The 19,990-nt window shown below is 37.5% G+C and overlaps 1 protein-coding gene across 2 annotated transcripts in view; it reads left to right on the top strand.

Moving 5' to 3' along the window:
• The window catches only part of REC114 (REC114 meiotic recombination protein), a 106,032-nt gene that overhangs the window by 11,961 nt on the left and 74,081 nt on the right, over positions 1-19,990 (top strand). For both annotated transcript variants that reach the window (XM_047863364.1, XM_047863363.1), the window contains exon 2: positions 10,969-11,058. In XM_047863364.1, coding sequence (XP_047719320.1) covers positions 10,969-11,058 — 90 coding nt within the window. The remainder of the gene's footprint in view (positions 1-10,968; positions 11,059-19,990) is intronic.

Genomic DNA, 19,990 nt, shown 5'->3' with positions numbered 1-19,990 from the left:
TCATGCCCTCAAGTCCATGCTCAAGCCTCACCTTCTCATGATGCCTACTGTGACCACATATTTATATTGTAACTTTCATGCCCTGTCTTTACACTCCTATTCTCTTGACCCTGCTTTACTATTTCCCTACCTCCTAGCACTTTCTGATATACTAGATTATTTATTTATTTATTATGTTAAGTGATGTGCCTAGAGCATTTGACACCCAGAGTGGATAATTTTTTTTTAACATTTTTTATTTATTTTTGAGAGAGAGAGGGAGAGAGAGAGACAGACAGACACTGAGCACGAGCAGGGGAGGGGCAGATAGAGAGGGAGACACAGAATCTGAAGCAGACTCCAGGCTCTGAGCTGTCATCACAGAGCCTGAGGTGGGGCTTAAACTCATGAACCACGAGATCATGACCTGAGCTGAAGTTAGACGCTTAACTGACTGAACCACCCAGGTGCCCCTGGAGTGGATAACTTTTTTAAAAAATGTTTATTTATTTTTGAGAGAGGACAGAGCACAAGTGGGAGAGGGGGTAGAGAGAGAAGAAGACACAGAATCTGAAGCAGGTTCCCGGCTCCGAGCTGTCAGCCCAGAGCCTGATGCGGGACTCAAACCCATGAACCACAGGATCATGACCTGAGCTGAAGTCGGATGCTTAACAGACTGAGCCACCCAGGTGCCCCTGGAGTGGATAATTTTTTAACACTCCACTCCCCTAAATGATGACATTATTTTCATAAAATTTTCACAAATGAAATTGTTCATTTATTTTGTAGATAGTAAATTTTTCTATTGAGCTTCATTATTATACTCATGGCAGTAAAATCAATGAGAAAAGGGAAATACACATTATAGTATAAGACAGGAAAAAAGCATAACTCCTTAGCTAATTGTTTTTACATCTCGTTAACTGAACTTTGATTCTTTGGTTAGAGGCTGATACTTTATGTAATTAATCACCCACAAACTAACAAATGATTAAAAAACCTGAATCTCCAATGGTACAATCTAAGCAACTAATGATAAAATTGCTGTTTTGTTCTCCTTTTTGTTCTTTAGTTTGGAAACATTTAATAATTTAAAATGTTAAAGTTATTATTAAAGTTTAGTAAAATACTTTTTGTGTGAGCTAAAATTTACACTTCAACAAAATGTTCCATCTTGTCAGTTGCACTTATAATTAAACACAAACCTAAATACCAAGAGGTCCCAGATTTTGAGTAACTTAAATCCGTTTTTTTGTCTTTACAATCAGTGTGCTATCATTGTTTATTTTGAATCTAGTTTAAATGCAGAAGGACATAGTACCACAGGTTTGAAGTAAACTGCATCCTAAGAAAGAGTTGGAGACAAGAACTTTGCATTAAACAAGCTTGAAGTATTTCAAATCTTTGTGAGCTATTCTTGAAACAAAGGTATGTGGTTAAGTCTGCATTTAAGTGGGCCAACGTTATAACTGGGAGTTTTCCAAATGAATGCGTAAAAGACCAAGTTTATTAAAGAATAACAATATGATAATTTGAAGCTTACACATGTGTTATTTAAACTTAGCAGTAATTGTAGCAGTTGTTTGGAACTAAGACCAACAAAAGACTTTTTTCAGGGAGTATTTTCTCAGTGACATTGATTAGAATTGTGGGCATGTGGTGGTAGTAAAAAGCAGAGTGCTTGTTAGTCAGTTTGACTATTGTTTATAAATTCTTGACAAAGCATTCCCTTATTGCCTGAACCAGGATTGACTGCTCTCAACATCCCACCCTTAGAGTGCCACTAATTATACTTGTTTATTGTAGTCTCTACCCTTGCCCAGCATCCCATCCCACATTAGCTCCATGAGGCCAACTAATATTTTGTTCAGTGATGTATCACATCTTTCAAAAAAAAAAAAAAAAACACGCTTGACATCTAGTAGGTGCTCAATAAATATTTGTTGAATGAACAAATGAATGAATGAAGCTCAAGGTCAGGGACATTCCTTGCCATGTTTTTTTTTTTTTTTCTTTCCTAAATAGTTATAAAAGAAATTGGTGTATAGTGGATAGTACTTTGTTAATGTTAACCTAGTGAAATGCTTGATATATGGTGTTTTTAATCTCTACAGAAGAGTTTAGAATTTTTATTACTGCTATAAAAAATTGCCACAAACTTAGTGGCTTATGACAATTCAAACTTATTCTTTTATAGTTCTCGTGGTCAAAATAGGTTTTATGGGGCTAAAATCAAGGTGTCGGCAGGCTGCATTCTTTCTGGAGGCTCTAGGGGAGAATCTTTTTCTTTCCTGTTCCAGCCTCTAGTGGCTACCTGAATTCCTTGCCTTGTACTACCTTCCATCTTCCAAAGCCATCAATCACATTTCCTTCTCTGACTCTTCTGCCTCCTCTTTCCTTTATAAGAACTCTTGTGATTATATTGGGCCCCCCTGGACAATCCAGGCGCTCACTCATCTCAAGATCCTTAACTTGAATTGCCTCTGCAGAGTCTCCTTTGCCACATACGAAAGCATAATCATAGGTTCTAGAGATTAAGACATGGAAATCTTTGAGGGGCCATTATTCTGCCTGCCTCAGCATTGCACCAATACTAGATGTTCCTATCCGTGAACAAAATGTCTCACTCCATAGATTTACATGTTCTTAAATTTGTCAATTTTCAGTGTGCAGGTCTTTCACTTTTCCTCATATTTATCCCTAAGTATTTCATATTTTTGATGCTGTGATAAATGTTGATATTTTTAAAATTTCAAATCCTTTTTTATTACAGTTTATTTTGAGAGAGAGAGTGTGTGTGCGCATGTGCAGGAGGGGCAGAGAGAATATCCCAAGTAGGCTCCACGCTGTCAGCATGGAGTCTAGCATGGGGCTCAAATCCATGAACCGTGAGATCATGACCTGAGCCAAAATCAAGAGCTGGGCACTTAACTGACTGAGCCACACAAGTGCCCCTAAAATTTCAAGTTCTAATTGTTCTTTACTAGTTTGTATACATTTAGTTTTCCTTTATTGCTCTTGTATCCTGTAACCTTTCTAGAATTCATTTATTCTAGGAAAATCAATTGGACTTTCTACATAAGTGATCCTGTTGTTTGTGAATTAAGACAGTTTTACTTCTTTCTTTACAATCTGGGTGTTTTATTTCTTTTTCTTGCCTGATTGCAATTGTTAGAACCTCCAGGACAGTGTTGAATAGGAGTAGTGAGAGCTAATGTTGTTTGTCTTGTTCTTTATCTTAGAGAGAAAGCTTTTAGTCTTTCACTCTTAAGTATGATGTTAACTGTAGGTTTTTCATAGATGCCCTTTGTCAGCTCTAGGAAATTCCTTCTATACCTGGTTTGCTGAGTTTTTAAATCAGGAATGGATGTTAGATTTTGTCAGATGCCTTTTCTGTATTCTGTCATTATTGAGGTGATCATATGCTTTTTCTTTTTGAGTTTGTTAACATGGTGAATTACATTCATTTCAAAATACTTCCTAATTTCCCTTTTAATTTCTTATTTGCTCATGGGTTATTTAGAAATATACTACGTAGTTTCAAAATATTTGGGTTTTTTTTCAGAGATTTTTCTGTTACTGATTTCTAGTTTAATTGTGCTCAGAGAACATACTTATAAATTCACCAAGACTTGTTTTATGACCCAGAATTTTGTCTGTCTTGGTAAATGCTTTCTGTACACTTGAGAAGAATGTGTATTTTTGCTGGTATTGGGTGAAGTATTCTATAAATATCAATTGAGTTATGTTGGATGATAGTGTTGTTCAAGTCTACTATATACATTTACTGATTTTCTATGTACTTGTTCTATCAATTTTTGAGAGAGGGGTATTGACATCTCTGAATGTAATTGTGGATTTGTCTGTATCCCCCTACAGTTCTATCAATTATTGCTTCATGTATTTTTAAGCTCTGTTATTGGAGACACAAATGTTTAGGATAATTATGTCTCTTGATTAACCTACTCCTTTATCAATAAAAATGAAATGACCTTCTCTATACTTTTTGATACTCTTGCCTAATGTTAATATAGATACTTCAATTTTCTTTTGACTAGTATTCGCATGATATTATATTTTCCCCACTCTTTTGTTTTTAACCTGTTCATGTTTTTATATTTAAAATGTGGGGTGCCTGGGTGGCTCAGTCGGTTAAGCGTCCAACTTCGGCTCAAGTCATGATCTCCTATTTTGTGGGTTTGAGCCCTTCATTGGGATCTGTGCTGACAGCTCAGAGCCTGGAGCCTGCTTCGGATTCTATGTCTCCCTCTCTCTCTACTCCTCCCCTGCTCGTGCTCTGTCTTTCTGTCTCTCTCTCTCTCTCAAAAATATAAACACTTTTTCTTAAAATTTTAGATTCTTATTTATTTATTTTTCTAATTCTGGTTTTTTTCTTCATTTAATTTTTTATTTAATTTTTTATTTTAACTTATATCCAAGTTAGCATATAGTGCAACAATGATTTCAGGAGTAGATTCCTTAATGCCCCTTGTCCATTTAGCCCATCCCCCTGCCCACAACCCCTCCAGCAACCCTCTGTTTGCTCTCCATATTTAAGAGTCTTTTATGTTTTGGTCCCCCTCCCTGTTTTTATATTATTTTTGCTTCCCTTCCCTTATGTTCATCTGTTTTGTATCTTAAAGTCCTCATATGAGTGAAGTCATGTGATATTTGTCTTTCTCTGACTAATTTCGCTTAGCATAATACCCTCTAGTTCCATCCACGTAGTTGCAAATGGCAAGATTTCATTCTTTTTGATTGCTGAGTGGTACTCCATTGTATATACATATATGTATATATACCATGTCTTCTTTATCCATTCACCCATTGATGGACATTTGGGCTCTTTCCATAGTTTGGCTATTGTTGATAGTGCTGCTATAAACATTGGGGTGCATGGGCCCCTTCGAAACAGCATACCTGTATCCCTTGGATAAATACCTATTAGTGCAATTGCTGGGTTGTAGGGTGGTTCTATTTTTAATTTTTTGAGGAACCTCCATACTATTTTCCAGAGTGGCTGCACCAGCTTGCATTCCTACCAGCAGTGCAAAAGAGATCCTCTTTCTCCTCCTCCTTGCCAACATCTGTTGTTGCCTGAGTTGTTAATGTTAACCATTCTGACAGGTATAAGGTAGTATCTCATTGTGGTTTTGATTTGTTTTTCCCTGATGATGAGTAATGTTGAGCATTTTTTCATGTTTTGGTTGGCCATCTGGATGTCTTCTTTGGAGAAGTGTCTATTCATGTCTTTTGCCCATTTCTTCACTGGATTATTTGTTTTTTGGGTATTGAGTTTGATAAGTTCTTTATAGATTTTTGGATACTAACCCTTTATCTGATATGTCATTTGCAAATGTCTTCTCCCATTCCATTGGTTGCCTTTTAGTTTTGCTGATTGTTTCCTTCGCTGTGCAGAAGCTTTTTATTTTGATGAGGTCCCAGTAGTTCATTTTTGCTTTTGTTTCTCTTGCCTCCAGGGACATGTTGAGTAACAAGTTGCTGTAGCCAAGGTCAAAGAGATTTTTGCCTGCTTTCTCCTTGAGGATTTTGATGGCTTCCTGTCTTACATTTAGGTCTTTCATCCATTTTGAATTTTTTTGTGTGTATGGTGTAAGAAAGTGGTCCAGGTTCATTTCTCTGCATGTCGCTGTCCAGTTTTCCCAGCACCACTTGCTGAAGAGACTGTCTTTATTCCATTGGATATTTTTTCCTGCTTTGTCAAAGGTTAGTTGGCCATATGTTTGTGGGTCCATTTCTGAGTTCTCTATTCTGTCACATTGATCTGAGTGTCTGTTCTTGTGCCAGTACCATACTGTCTTGATGATTACAGCTTTGTAATACAGCTTGAAGTCTGGGATGTGATGCTTCCTGCTTTGGTTCTCTTTTTCAAGATTGCTTTGGCTATTCGGGGTCTTTTGTGGTTCCATACAAATTTTAGGATTGTTTGTTCTAGCTCTGTGAAGAATGCTAGTGTTATTTTGATATGTATTGCATTGAATATGTAGATTGCTTTGGGTAGTATTGATGTTTTAACAATATTTGTTCTTCCTACCCAGGAACGTGGAATATTTTTCCTTTTTTTGTGTCTTCTTCAATTTCTTTCATAAGCTTTCTATAGTTTTCAGTGTATAGATTTTTCACCTCTTTGGTTAGATTTATTCCTAGGTATTTTAAGGTTTTTGGTGCAATTGTAAATGGGATCAACTCCTTGATTTCTCTTTCTGTTGCTTCATTGTTGGTGTATAGAAATGCAACTGATTTCTGTGCATTGATTTTATGTCTTGCCACTTTGCTGAATTAATGGATCAGTTCTAGTAGTTTTTTGGTGGAATATTTTGGATTTTCCATATAGAGTATCCTGTCATCTGCAAAGAGTGAAAGTTTGACCTCCTCCTGGCCGATTTGGATGTCTTTTATTTCTTTGTGTTGTCTGATTGCTGAGGCTAAGACTTCTAATACTATGTTGAATAACAGTGGCAAAAGTGGTCATCCTTGTCTTGTCCCTGACCTTCGGGGGAAAGCTCTCAGTTTTTCCCCATTGCGGATGATATTAGCAATGGGTCTTTCATATATGGCTTTTATGATCTTGAGGTATGATCCTTCTATCCCTACTTTCTTAAGAGTTTTTATCAAGAAAGGATGCTGTATTTTGTCAAATGCTTTCTCTGCATCTGTTGAGAGGATCATGTGGTTCTTGTCCTTTCTTTTATTGATGTGATGAATCACATTGATTGTTTTGTGGATATTGAACTGGGCCTGCATCCCAGGTATAAATCCCAGTTGGTTGTGGTGAATAATTTTTTTAATGTATTATTGTATCCAAAACTAAATACACGTTTTAAAAAATAAAATGCATTTCAGGGTGTCTGGGTGGCTCAGTTGGTTGAGCCTCCGACTCCAGTCATGATCTCACAATTTGTGAGTTTGAGCATCCATTAGGCTCTGTGCTGACAGCTCAGAGCCTGGGGTCTGCTTCAGGTTCTATGTCTCCCTCTCTCTCTGCCCCTCCCCTGCTCACACTCTGTCTCTCTCAAAAATGAATAAACATTAAAATATAAATAAAATAAATTAAAATGCATTTCTTATAGGCAGGGTATAGTCATACCTTTTTGTCCTGTTAGATTGTCTTTTATTCGGGTATTTAAGCCATTTACATTTAATGTGATCGATCATTGATAGGGTGGGTATAAGTGTATAATCTTGGTATTTGTTTTGTGCTTGTCCCATCTGTTCTTTGTTCCCTTTTTATTCTTATTCTGACTTTCAGATTGAGTATTGTTTATAATCCCATTTATCAATTACATTTTAAAGAAAATAGGTAGATAACAAGTAAATATAAAGTAACAAAAGTGGAAAGAACTGTGGAGGAAAGCAAAGCTGGAAAAAGGAATAGGAGCCATCTGGTTTGGGCAATGAGAGGAAATGGTGGCAGTTTTCAGTAGGATGGTCAGGAAAGGTATTACCTGAAAAGGTGACATTTAAGCAAAGACTTGAAGAAGATGAAGGAGTGAGTTATGTGAATATAAGAGAATTTTAGATAGAACAGGACTGAAAAAGCCCTGAGATTTATAATCACGAATTTTCCTAGTAGGTTCAAAGAGCAGCAAGGAGGCCAGTGTGGATGGAGCAGAGTGCCCAAGGGTGATGAGAGCAAAGGGGCAGTAGGGGCTGGGTTGTAGAATACCTTGTATGAGTTTCCAAATGAGATGCAGGGCTACTGCAGGGCTTTGAGCTGGAAATAACATGATCTAACTTAGGTTTTAAAAGGATCACTCTGGAGGGGGCTCCTGGGTGGTTCAGTTAGTTAAGTGTCTGACTCTTGATTTCAGCTCAGGTCATGATCTCACAGTTCACAGGATCAAGCTGCTTGTTGGGCTCTGTGCTGATAGCATGGAGCCTGCTTGGGATTCTCTGTCTCCCTCTCTCTCTGCCCTTCCCTGGTCACACTTTCCCTCCCACTCTCTCAAAATAAATAAACTCTAAAAAAAAAAAAAATCACTCTGCTTACTTTATTGAGAATAAATTGTGTGGGGAGGGGGAGCAAGAACACAAAGGGAAAGCCATTTAGGAGGTTATTATGTTAATACAACTGGAGATGGTAACTCAGACCAGACCCGTGAGAAGTGATTGGATTCTGAATATTTTGAAGATAGACATGAAGGATATGCTGATGGATTAATTTGGATATGAGGAAAGGAGAGGATTTAAGAATGATTCCACCATTTACCTAAGAATTATATTCTTTGATGTGAAACTGTGGGAGTCAGATACCTACAACAGCCTGGTATGTGGTATGCATTTTGTGTTGGGAAGGCAGTCTTTTGTGCATGTAGTCTTTCAGCCCCTTTCGGCCAAGACCATAAGAATGGGTCTGAAGCCTGGAACACTTCCTTTACCAAGGGAGAGTCCTCATAGCCCATGCTCCTTTGTTCTGCTTAAGTATTATATGGCACCCAGCCAACCCTACTGCTGTATCTGTCCCTTTGGGGGAGGGAATGGCGTCCTTCTGCAGCACCAGAGGGCTGAGAACAGGCCAACTGCTCTGTATGGCTGCTGAGAGGGACCTGCTCTCTCTCCCCCGCCAGGGGGAACTGACCCCCACTACTCATGCTCATCGTGCTCTGTTTATTCTGTATGTGAGTAAAGTGCTGTTCCTCCAGTACTTGACTGTGTTGTGTTTTCCATAGTGACTCCAGTACCAAAATGCAGTGGGCAGAAATGGTTGGATTTCTACTCCTGGTGATAGGCAACAGATGTCACTTGCTCGACACTTTGTAAATATTGAATGAATAAATGAATGAATGGAGGGTTTGGACTTGGAATTAGGAGCTGTTAATTTTGAAATGACTGTTGGACCTTTAAGTGGAAATAATGAGTGGGCAATTAGATGTAACAATTTGGAGCCCAGGGGAGAAGTCTACTGGGATTCTCTTGGAAGTCATTAGTCACTACTTGAAAAACTTATAAAATAATTGGGAAAGAATTGGGGTCTCCATAGTGAGTGTTCCTACCCAACAAAAGACATATATAAAAATGTTCATAACAGCATTGTTAGTGGTAGACCTAAACTGGAAAACAATATTGATCAACAAGAGAATGAAAAAATAAATTGTGGTGTAGTCATAGAATGGTATTGTACAGTAATGAAAATGAATGAACTGGGTACATGCAACAACACTGATGAAGCCAGACATAATTCTTTCTATATAATTCTATTCTTATAAATAAAGCTAAACTATGGTGTTAGAAATCAAGCTGTGTTAGGGGGAGGAAGGAGCAGGTAGTGATTGGGAGACAGCACTAGGGTACCTTCTGGAAGGCTGGCAATGTTCTGTTTCTTCACCTGGGTGGTAATTATTATATGTTGACGTTATCATTATTCACTGAGTTGTACATTTAAGCGTTGGACACTTTGGGGGGTATTTTCAGGGTGTATATTACATTTCTAAAAAAAATAAACTATCATGTTAACATATTGCCTCCTAAAGAATTTGTTGACCAGGCTCTAGTTTTGAAAGCTCCTCTTGACTCCTAGCTATCTTTGTGGTTTTAAGTGGTCATGAAGCATAAAAGATAATCTATTTAAACTGTGGCAGGAAGAGTATCACACAAATAGCTGAATTCTTAATACTAGAAAAGAGGCAGAATAACAACCACTGAAGTTTAGATTTTAGCATACCTTCCTTGACATCTAAAAATCCTTCAAGTTTTTTTAAGGTTGGAATTTAAAGTGAATTAGAGGAAACTCAGTAGGAAATCTTAAGTTTAAATATAGCATTAAAGCTGTAAACCCCACATATGAAACTATAAGAACATTATTTCTCAATAGAATGTAGTAACCTCATAAAGATATACTTGAGTTAGGTATGTGTTGTTTTGAGCTTTGAGCATTGAGGTGAATCCATAATTTCATCTTATTATTTCTACAAGGATGTTTACCTTACAGTGTATGAAAACCACCTATACAGGGTAGCCACTTAAGACCCAAATTCTACTAGTCTGTATCTGTCAGTCATGTCCTCCTTGACATTTTGATTTCATTGCCTCAACTCCCTACAAAAACTATGGACCAAATTTAACAAGATAAAATATAATGAGAATAAATGCAAGGTCTTACATTTAGGTTCAGATGAAAATGAAAGTCTGATTTACCAGTATAAGTGATGAAGTTTCAGGAAGTTTTGCTGATATCAGATCATTCTTCAAATGGGACTACCCCCTCAAAAAGTTAATGTGATTATAGGCTGCATTAGTGCAAAAAATAGGAGACAGACCACACCAAGCGTATTATGGTCAGTTTTGGGCACCATATTTTAAGAGTGACATTGACAAATTAAAGTTCATGCAAAGAAAAGCACCAGGTTTTGAGGGATTATAAAAATGGATTGTATGGCTGATGAAAGGAGGACTCTGAAGTCTCATAGCAACACTGTAGGGCATTATCCCCATTTTACAGAAAGGAAATTGAGGCTCAAAGATAATTAATGACTAATTAAAATATTACTGAAAAGTGGTTGGCTTAGGGCCCACATCTCTTTATTTTTAATCTAGTATTTTCATTTCAAAATATATGTTTTAGTTATATTTTTTAAAAGCTGACTGTTAGCCCCTATAGAGGAGAAATTTGAAATGATAAGTAAATTATTACAGATCTGTAAATTTTTTTAATGTTTATTCTTTTTAAAGAGAGAGTGCGAGTGGGGGAGGGGCAGAGAGAGAGGGAGACACAGAATCTGAAGCAGGCTCCAGGCTCCGAGCTGTCAGCACAAACTCCAACGCAGGGCTCAAAGTCATGAACCACAGGATCATGACCTGAGCCAAAGTTGGAGCTTAACAGACTCAACCACCCAGACACCCCTACAGATTAAACAGAAGGAAAAGAAATCTTCAGAGTAGGAAGCTCAGTGTGAGAAGATATTATACATTTATTGGTATTTCAGAAGTGTATTGTCTTATGCACATTTCTTTCACTTTTTCTTTCTCAAGGTTTTTGACTCCAGTGAAGAATCTGGGTATCTTGTTCTCACCATCGTTATATCAGGTCATTTCTTCATTTCCCAAGGACCCACACTGCTGGTAGGTTTTATGCATATAGTTTAATATGCAAATATATTTCTTTATATTTGTAGCTTTACATTAATTTTTGTACTCTCATGCTTCTTCAGTCTCACAGAAATTCATCAGGTTCAACAAATTAAGCATTTATTGAATGTTCTTTAGCAGTAGGTAATACAGATATATACTGAAGAGGTTTAGGGTTCTGTTTTGGGAATCAAAGTAGATCAAAGGATTGAGATTAACCAGTATTATAAAGAATTCTTAACTGGGGAAATTGGGTTGAGACCGGCTAAATTTATAGAGAAATGTGTGGAAGGTTTTTCAAAGAAGGTAAAGAACATATGCAGAGGGATAGATTTGAGGAAATAGAAAACTTGAAACAGGCTATTATTAACTTACATAGCCCTCTATAAAACTAATTTTATAAAGGTGCATTTGTTCTTTATTCTGAACACACACATGTATTGTAGGAAATTTTTGAAATGAAGAAATAAAGGAGAAAATAACATTCATTTTTGCTTGAAAGTTTGTCTGAATTGGTATTTAGAAACAAAATGAAGAAACAAGACAACTTCTAGTCAAAGAATTGTAAAAGAAAGGAAATATAAAGGAAGGTTATTACATCATTTACCTGTGAATAATATCTACATAGACATAATAAATTTGTACAGATATTTACTGAATATCAACATAGGCATAACTTATTCACTTAACGGGTATTTATTGACAAATTATTACATAGTAGGCATTGTTCTAGGTGCTAGGGATATAGCAGTAAACAAAGACAGAAATCCCTATCATCATGGAGTGTCATCATTTTAGTGGGGAGAAACATCATAAACAAATAGGTCAAATAATAAACAAATAGGTCAAATATAGTTAAAAGATATGAATTTTTGGTGGATCCCTTATACATTCTATTTTATTAGGATGGCAGCATCCCACAGCCGTATATTGTGATGATCCGTCTCTCCACTTACGTGGTGTATAGCCTTATCCTTGAATGTGAAGTGACCTGCAAAGTCCTCTTTGTGTTCCTCCTGATTTTTAAAACTGCAGCAATGGTATCATTTTTGCTTTATTTACCACTGTTAGGGCTTGAATCATTTGCAGAAGAAAAGATGTCTTCTGTAGCTTTGAATGAAGAATATTCCAGATGGTGGACAGGGGGATGCCTGGTACACAGCTAAGTTTTCCTTTATGAATATTGTGAGACTTCACTGAATGATGACAGTAAGGCAGTTTGGCTTCCTGAGACATAGGAGGACATCCTGTGCTTTGTCTGCTCCATCTGTTTGTACCAGTGGTAAACGTTGTTACAAACTGATAGAGGTCTCTTTGAATCATACATGAAACGATTTTTGCAAAGCAGTTGTAAAACTAAGGTTATCAAATTCCAAAGAACCACTACTGAGAAATACAATGGTAAATCCACAGTTTGTTGCATGTTGCCTGTACATATATACCTTATATATTGGATAATACTTAAAAAAAAAAAAATTCTAGGTAGGCTTCATTCCCAGTATGGGGCTTGAACTCATGATCCTGAGATCAAGAGTCACATGTTCTACTGACTGAGTCAGCCAGGCACCCCTATTGGATAATACTTTTTAAAAGTCTTGCAATGCCTGGGTGATTCAGTTGGTTAAGCCTCCAACTTTGGCTCAGGTCATGATATCACGGTTCATGAGTTTGAGCCCTGCGTTGGGCTCTGCACTGAAGCTCAGAGCCTGGAGCCTGTTTCAGATTATGTGTCTCCCTCTCTCTCTGCCCTCCTCTGCTTGCACTCTGTCTGTCTCTCTCTCAAAAATAAACATTAAAATTTTTAAAAAATCTTTATTAAATGCTTTGTTTTACTTTTTTTAATGTTTATTTATTTTCGAGAGAGAGAGAGACAGAGCACGAGTGGGAGAGGGGCACAGAGAGGAGACACAGGATCCAAAGCAGGCTCCAGGCTCCCAGCACAGAGCCCAACGCGGGGCTCAAACCCACGGACCACAAGATCATGACCTGAGCTGAAGCCAGATGCTTAACTGGCTGAGCCACCCACATACCCCTGTTAAGCACTTTTTGAAACTCAGTTTTATTGGGATATAATTTACATAAAATCACTAATTTTCAGTGTTCAATTTGATGTGTTTTGGGAAATGAATATAGTTGTGTAACCACCATCACAGTTGTGATGTAGAACATCCCAAATAACTGTAAAAGTTTCTGTGTGCCCTGTTGTAGTCAGTCCCCTCTGAGGGGGGGAATCTACCCTTCTACCCTCAGGTCCTGCTTTCTGTACCTACTGTTTTGCCTTCTGTAAAATTTCATGTAAATGAAATCTGTAATATGTAGTCTTTTGTGTCTGCCTTTTTCCACTTAGCATAATGCTTTTGAGATTCATCCATATTGTCCACTCCTTTTCATTACTGAATAGCATTTACTTTATATAAACCTCATTTGCTTATGTCCATTCACCTTTTGATAAACATTTGGGTTGTTTCCATTTTGTTAATATGAATGATGCTGGTATAGCCATTTGTGTACAAGCCTTTGTATGAACAAACGTGTTTTAATTTTTCTTTGATAAATTCCCAAGAAAGGAACTGCCGCAGGGTCATGTAGTACATCTGTGTTTATAAAATGCTGCACAGCTGTTTTTCAAAGTGGCATTCGCACAAACAATGTATGGAGGTTCCAGTTGTTCCATGTCCTCACTAGCACTTGGTATTGTCAGTCTTAAGTTTATTTTAATGGGTATCTGGTGGCATCTCATGGTGGTTTTAATTTGCATTCCCTTAATAACTAATGACATTGAACAACTTTTTATGTGTTGACAGGTGTACCTTGGAGGTACTACAGGTTAAGTACTGAACCACTGCAATAAAATGAGCACAATGAAGTGAATCAAATGAATCTTTTTTTATTTCCCAGTGTATATATGTTAGGTTTACATAACACTGTAGTCTGTTAAGTGTACCATAGCACTGTGTTTGAAAAAAAAAAAAACATGGATGCCTGGGTGGCTCAGTAGGCTAAGCATCCAACTCTGAATTTCGTCTCAGGTCATGATCTCATAGTTTGTGAGATTGAGCCCCACATTGGGCTTTGCACTGACAGTGCAGAGCCTGCTTGGGATTCTCTCTCTACCTCCCTCTCTCCTCTCTCTCTGTCTCTGTCTCTAAGTAAATAAATAAACATTTAAAAATTTAAAAAATAGTGTACATACCTTAAATAAAAAATACTGTATGACTGAAAAATGCTAACTACCATCTAAGTTTTTGGTAAGCCATAATCTTCTTGCCTTGATGGTGATAGCTGCTGACTGATCAGGGTGGTGGGTGCTGAAGATTGGGGTGGCTGTGGCAATTTCTTAAAATAAGACAACAGTGAACTTTGCTGTATTGATGACTCTTCCTTTCACGAATGATTCCCTGTAGCGTGCAATGCTGTTTGATAGCATTTTCCCCACAGAACTCCTTTCAAAATTGGAGCCGATACTCTCAAATCCTGCTGCTGCTTTATCAACTAAGCTTATGTCATATTCTAAATCCTTTGTTGTCGTTTCAACAGTCTTCACAGCATCTTCACCAGGAGCAGTTTCCATCTCAAGAAACCACCTTCTTTGCTCACCCATAAGAAACAGCTACTTATCCATTAAAGTCCTGTCATGATATTGCAGTAATTCAATCCTGTCTTCAGGTTCCACTTCTAGTTCTCTTGCTATTTCCACCACATGTGGAGTTTCTTCCTCCACTCAAGTCCTGAACCCCTCAAAGTACTCCATGAGGGTTGGAATCCACTTCTAAACTCCTGTTCATGTTGATATTTTGACCTCTTCCCTTGAATCAGGAATGTTCTGAATGGCATCTAGAATGGTTAATTCTTTCCAGAAGGTTTTCAATTTACTTTGTCCAGATCCATCATAAGACCCTCTACAGCAGCTATCACCTTACAAAGCATAGTTCTTAAATAAAACTTGAAAGTCAAAATGACTCGTTGATCCACAGGCTGCAGAATGACTGTTATGTTTGCAGACATGAAAACAATATTAATCTTGTCATACATATTCATCAGAGCTTTTGGGTGACCGGGTGCATTGTCAATGTGCAGTCATATTTCGAAAGGAATCTTTCTCCGAGCAGAAGGTCTCAACAGTGGGTTTCAAATGTTCAGTAAACCGTGCTGTAAACAGGTATGCTATCATCCAGGTAATGTTGTATTTATAGAACACAGGCAAAGTAGATTTGCCATAATTCGGAAGGCCCTGGGATTTTTGGAATGGTAAATGAGCATTGGCTTCAACTTCAAGTCACCAGCTGCATTAGCTCTTAACAGGAGAGCCAGCCTGTCCTTTGAAGCCTTGAGGCCTGGTATTGACTTCTCTTTAGCTGTGAAAGTCTGAGACAACATCTTCTTCCACTATAAGGCTGTTTCACCTACACTGAAAATATTTTGTTTAGTATAGCCACCTTCATTATCTGAGCAGGATCTTCTGGATAACTTGCTGCTTCACCTTGCACTTTTATGTTATGCTTTCCTTACACCTCCTGAACCAACCTGTGCTGCCTTCAAACTTTTCTTCTGCAGCTTCCTCACCTCTCTCAGCCTTCATAGAATTGAAAAGAGTTAGGGCCTTTTTCTGGATTAGGCTTTGGCTTAAGGGAATGTTGTGGTTGGCTTGATCTTCTGTCCAGACCGTTAAAACTTTCTCTATATCAGCAAGAAGACTGTTTCACTTTTGAATCATTCATGTGTTCACTAGAGTAGCACTGGTAATTTCCTTCAAGAACTTTTCCTTTGCATTCACAACTTGGCTAACTTGTTTGGCACCATTTGCTTGCACCTCATGTTTGGTACAAGTGGCCTAGCTTTCGACCTGTTCCAGCTTTCAACATGCCTTCCTCACTAAGCTTAATCATTTCTAGCTTTTGATTCAAAGCAAGAGACGTGTGACTCTTTATTTCACTTGAACACTTAGAAGCCATTTCACTGTGGGGTTATTACTTGGCCTAATTTCAGTATTGTTGTGTCTCAGGGAATTGAGAGGCCCAAGGAGAGGGAGAGAGATGGGGAAATGGCTGGTCAACAGAGCAGTCAGAACACACACAACATTTATTAAGTTTGCTGTCTTAGATGGGTGTGGCTCATGACTCCCCAGAACAATTATAATAGTAATATCAAAGATAACTGATCACAGATCACCCTAACAAATATAGTAATAATTAAATAATGTGAAATATTGTGAGAATTACCAAAACATGACACAAAGACATGAAGTGAGCAAATGCTGTTGGAAAAATGGCACCAATATACGTGGCTTTGCACAGGCTTGCCACAAACCTTCCATTTGTTATAAAAACACAGTGTATGTGAAGCACAGAGGTTAAGTATTGCACAAAAGTGAAGTGCAATAAAATGATGTATGCCTGTATTTGCCATTTGTATGTCTTATTGATATAGTGCCTTTTTATATCTTTTAACCATTTTTAATTCAGTTGTCTTTTTATGTTTGAATTAAAGGAGTTCTTATTCTGATTACAGCTCTTTTATCAGAAATATGTTCTGCAAATATATTTCTGTGGCTTACCTTTTTATTTACAGTTTTTTGATGAGCAGAAGCCTAAAATTTTGAAGAAGTCCTTTTTTCTTTACTTTATGGCTCATGCTTTTTATTTTTGAGAGAGAGAGAGAGAGAAAGAGCGAGCGAGCGCACGCACTGCTGCTCGTGCTAATGCAGGGGAGGAGGAGAGATAGAATCCCAAGCAGGTTTTGTACTGTCAGTGCAGAGCCTGATGGAGGGTTCGATCTCTCGAACTGTGAGATCATGACCTGAGCCAAAACTAACAGTTGGACGCTTAACCAACTGAACCACCCAGATGCCCCTGTGGCTCATGCTTTTTTATGCTGTTTTAGAAATATTTATCAATTTGCCACGATTGCAATAAAAATTTTCTGTGTTTTCTTCTGGAAATGTTAAAGTTTTAGCTCTTACATTTAGGCTTATGGTCCATTATGAATTTTTAGTATTAGTTGATGACACTAATATTTATTAGGGCCCCTTCTTCCCCTTAATTAAAGCAATGGGTATTGAGAAAAATTACTATATTGTGAAATATGATCATGGATCTTAGGGAATCTACTTCTGGAACCATTGAGTTAATTTTTAATGTATGGTGAGAATTAAGGGTCTGGATTCATTTTTTTGCAAGTAGATAGCAAATGTTCCAGCACCATTTGTTGCAAGACTAGCCTTTGCTCATTGAATTACCTTGGTACCTTTATGAAAATCAATTAGTGATGTATGTGTGGGCATATTTCTGGACTCTCTTTTCTATTGATCTATATGTCTATCCTTTCTTCCAGGAAGAGACTGTCTTGATTACTTTAACTTTGTTGTAATTTTTGAAGCAGGTAGTATAATTCCTCCAAATTTGTTCTTCAAAGTTGTTCTGGCTATTTTAGGTCATTTGCATTTCCATATAAATTTTAGAATCAGCTTTCCTATCAAAAAACCCTGCTGGGGTTTTCACTGTGATGCTTTGATTCTATAAATCATTTTGGGGAGAACTGACATCTTCATAGTGAGTGAACATGTTATGATTATTTATATTCATTATTCCATTTGTTATATATACTTTTCCTCAGCAGTGTTTTGAAGTTTTCACAATAGGTCTTGCACGTATTTAACTAACTTTATCCATAAATACTTCATAGTTTTTATGTTATTATAAATATAATTTTATGAATCTCAGTGTCTAATAGTTTGTTGCTAATGTGTAGAAACACAACTGATTTTTGACTTTGTATCCTGTGATGTTGCTAAACTCATTAGTTCCATAGCTTTTTTGTGGAGTTTTTGTAGAATTTTCCATATAGATGATCTGTTGTCAATACAGTTTTCCATTCTTCTTTCTAATCCAACTGCTCTCCCTTGCCTCCCTCCTTTCTTTTCCCCCAGGTGACACTGGGTAGGACATCCTTTACAGTGTTGAATAGAAATGGTGAAAGTTGACATCCTTGCCTGTTCCTGATCTTAGGGGAAAGCATTCAGTCCATTCACCAATAAGTATAATGTTAGCACTGAGGTTTTTGTAGATACCCTTTATCAGACTGAGGAAGTTCCCTTCCATTCTAGTTTGCTGAGAGTTTTAATCATGAATAGGAGTTGAATTTTGTTGAATGCTTTTTCTGCATCTACTGAGATGGATTGTCTTTATTTTTTTAGTTCTGTTGATGTAATACATTTTTAAAGATATCTAGTTTCTTATTGAATCTTCCTTTATCATAGAAGTATTTGCTTTTTAAAATAATATACATGTATAAGTGATTAAAAATAAGAATGCATATTAAAAAATGTACCACCTAAATTAATTAAACAACAATTTTTGCCAGTTCATACTATTTTTTTTGACAGTATTTCTGGGGTTCCACAAGAACCAAAGTATAGAAGAGCAAACACATTGGAATTATAAAACATTTTAATTACAATTTTATATTGGTATTATATTTATACACCCCCCTCATGCTAATCTGGGTTGTGATATGTTTTTAGAACTTTTCCCCTAAAAAGTAGGGACATAACAGCTATGGAAAGTTTTAGCCACTTCTGTTTTAGTAAGAGAATCCAATTGTTGGCATAGATTAAATTGTGCTATATTTGTACTATCAAATCTTTGTGGAAGCTGCACAAACCTCTAAAAAAGTCATTTATTTCAGAGAAACTGATAGCTAGGGCTCAGTGACAGCTCCCACTAGATATGTTTTTGTAGAAATCCAGACAGGTCAACAAGGCTTTGGACTTTCTGCTTGGACCTGGCCCCTATTTAAACTTCATTTCCCATAAATTTCTTGGTTCTCAGATTGTCACTTCCTATTGAGGTCCATGGGAACTTAATGTTTCAGATTAAATGTAACTTGGTGTCCAGTAGTACAATGGATTTTCGTTTAGCTCGTTCAGTTAGCACTTGCACTCTGGTGATGATTCACTGTTGGAAGGCGCTATGCACACCTACCACTGGGCTGTTCTATTGTTACTTCTTAAGGAGGGTTAGTATGGCAAGAAGACAGGGAGACCTTGGTGCCATCCTCATTCTGCCTTGGACTTGAGCTCAACAGGTTTCCCCTTTCCAGTCTTGGCATTTTTTTTTTTTCAACATTTTTATTTTATTTTTGGGACAGAGAGAGACAGAGCATGAACCGGGGAGGGGCAGAGAGAGAGGGAGACACAGAATCGGAAACAGGCTCCAGGCTCCGAGCCATCAGCCCAGAGCCCGACGCGGGGCTCGAACTCACGGACCGCGAGATCGTGACCTGGCTGAAGTCGGACGCTCAACCGACTGCGCCACCCAGGCGCCCCTCCAGTCTTGGCATTTTGAACAGATTCTCCTTTGGTTATTTTGGGCTTTTAAAATTTGTTTTTATGTAATTGTAAAATGCACATAACATAAAACGTGCCATTTTAACCATTTAAGTGTATTGTCCGCTGGTATTAAGTGCATTCACATGATTGTGCAGCCAGGACTACTGTCCATCTCCAGAAGTCTTTTCATTTGCAAAACTGAAACTCTGTACCCATTAAACAGTAGCTCCCTACTTCTAGCCTAGCACCTGGCAACAATCATTCTACTTTCTATCTCTGTGAATGGTAACTAATCTAGGCACCTCATATAAGTGGGATCATACAGTATTTGTCTTTTTGTGACTGGCTTATTTCACTTAGCAGAATGGCCTCAAGCTTTATCCAGCTGAAACATGTATCAGAATTTTCTTCCTTTTTATTTCATTGTTTTTTATTAATATTTTTTGAGTAGGCTCCACGCCCAGTGTGGAGCCCAACATGGGGCTTGAACTCACGATCTGAGCTGAAATCAAGAGTTGGACGCTCAACCAACCGAGCCACCCAGGAGCCTATCCCTCCTTTTTAAAGCTGAATAATACTCCATTTTATGTGTATACTACA

This window comes from Prionailurus viverrinus, chromosome B3 (assembly GCF_022837055.1).
Source record: "Prionailurus viverrinus isolate Anna chromosome B3, UM_Priviv_1.0, whole genome shotgun sequence".
NCBI lineage: Eukaryota > Metazoa > Chordata > Mammalia > Carnivora > Felidae > Prionailurus > Prionailurus viverrinus.
The sequence above is the reverse complement of the archived record's forward strand: the minus strand, read 5'-3'. Positions and strand labels throughout refer to the sequence as shown.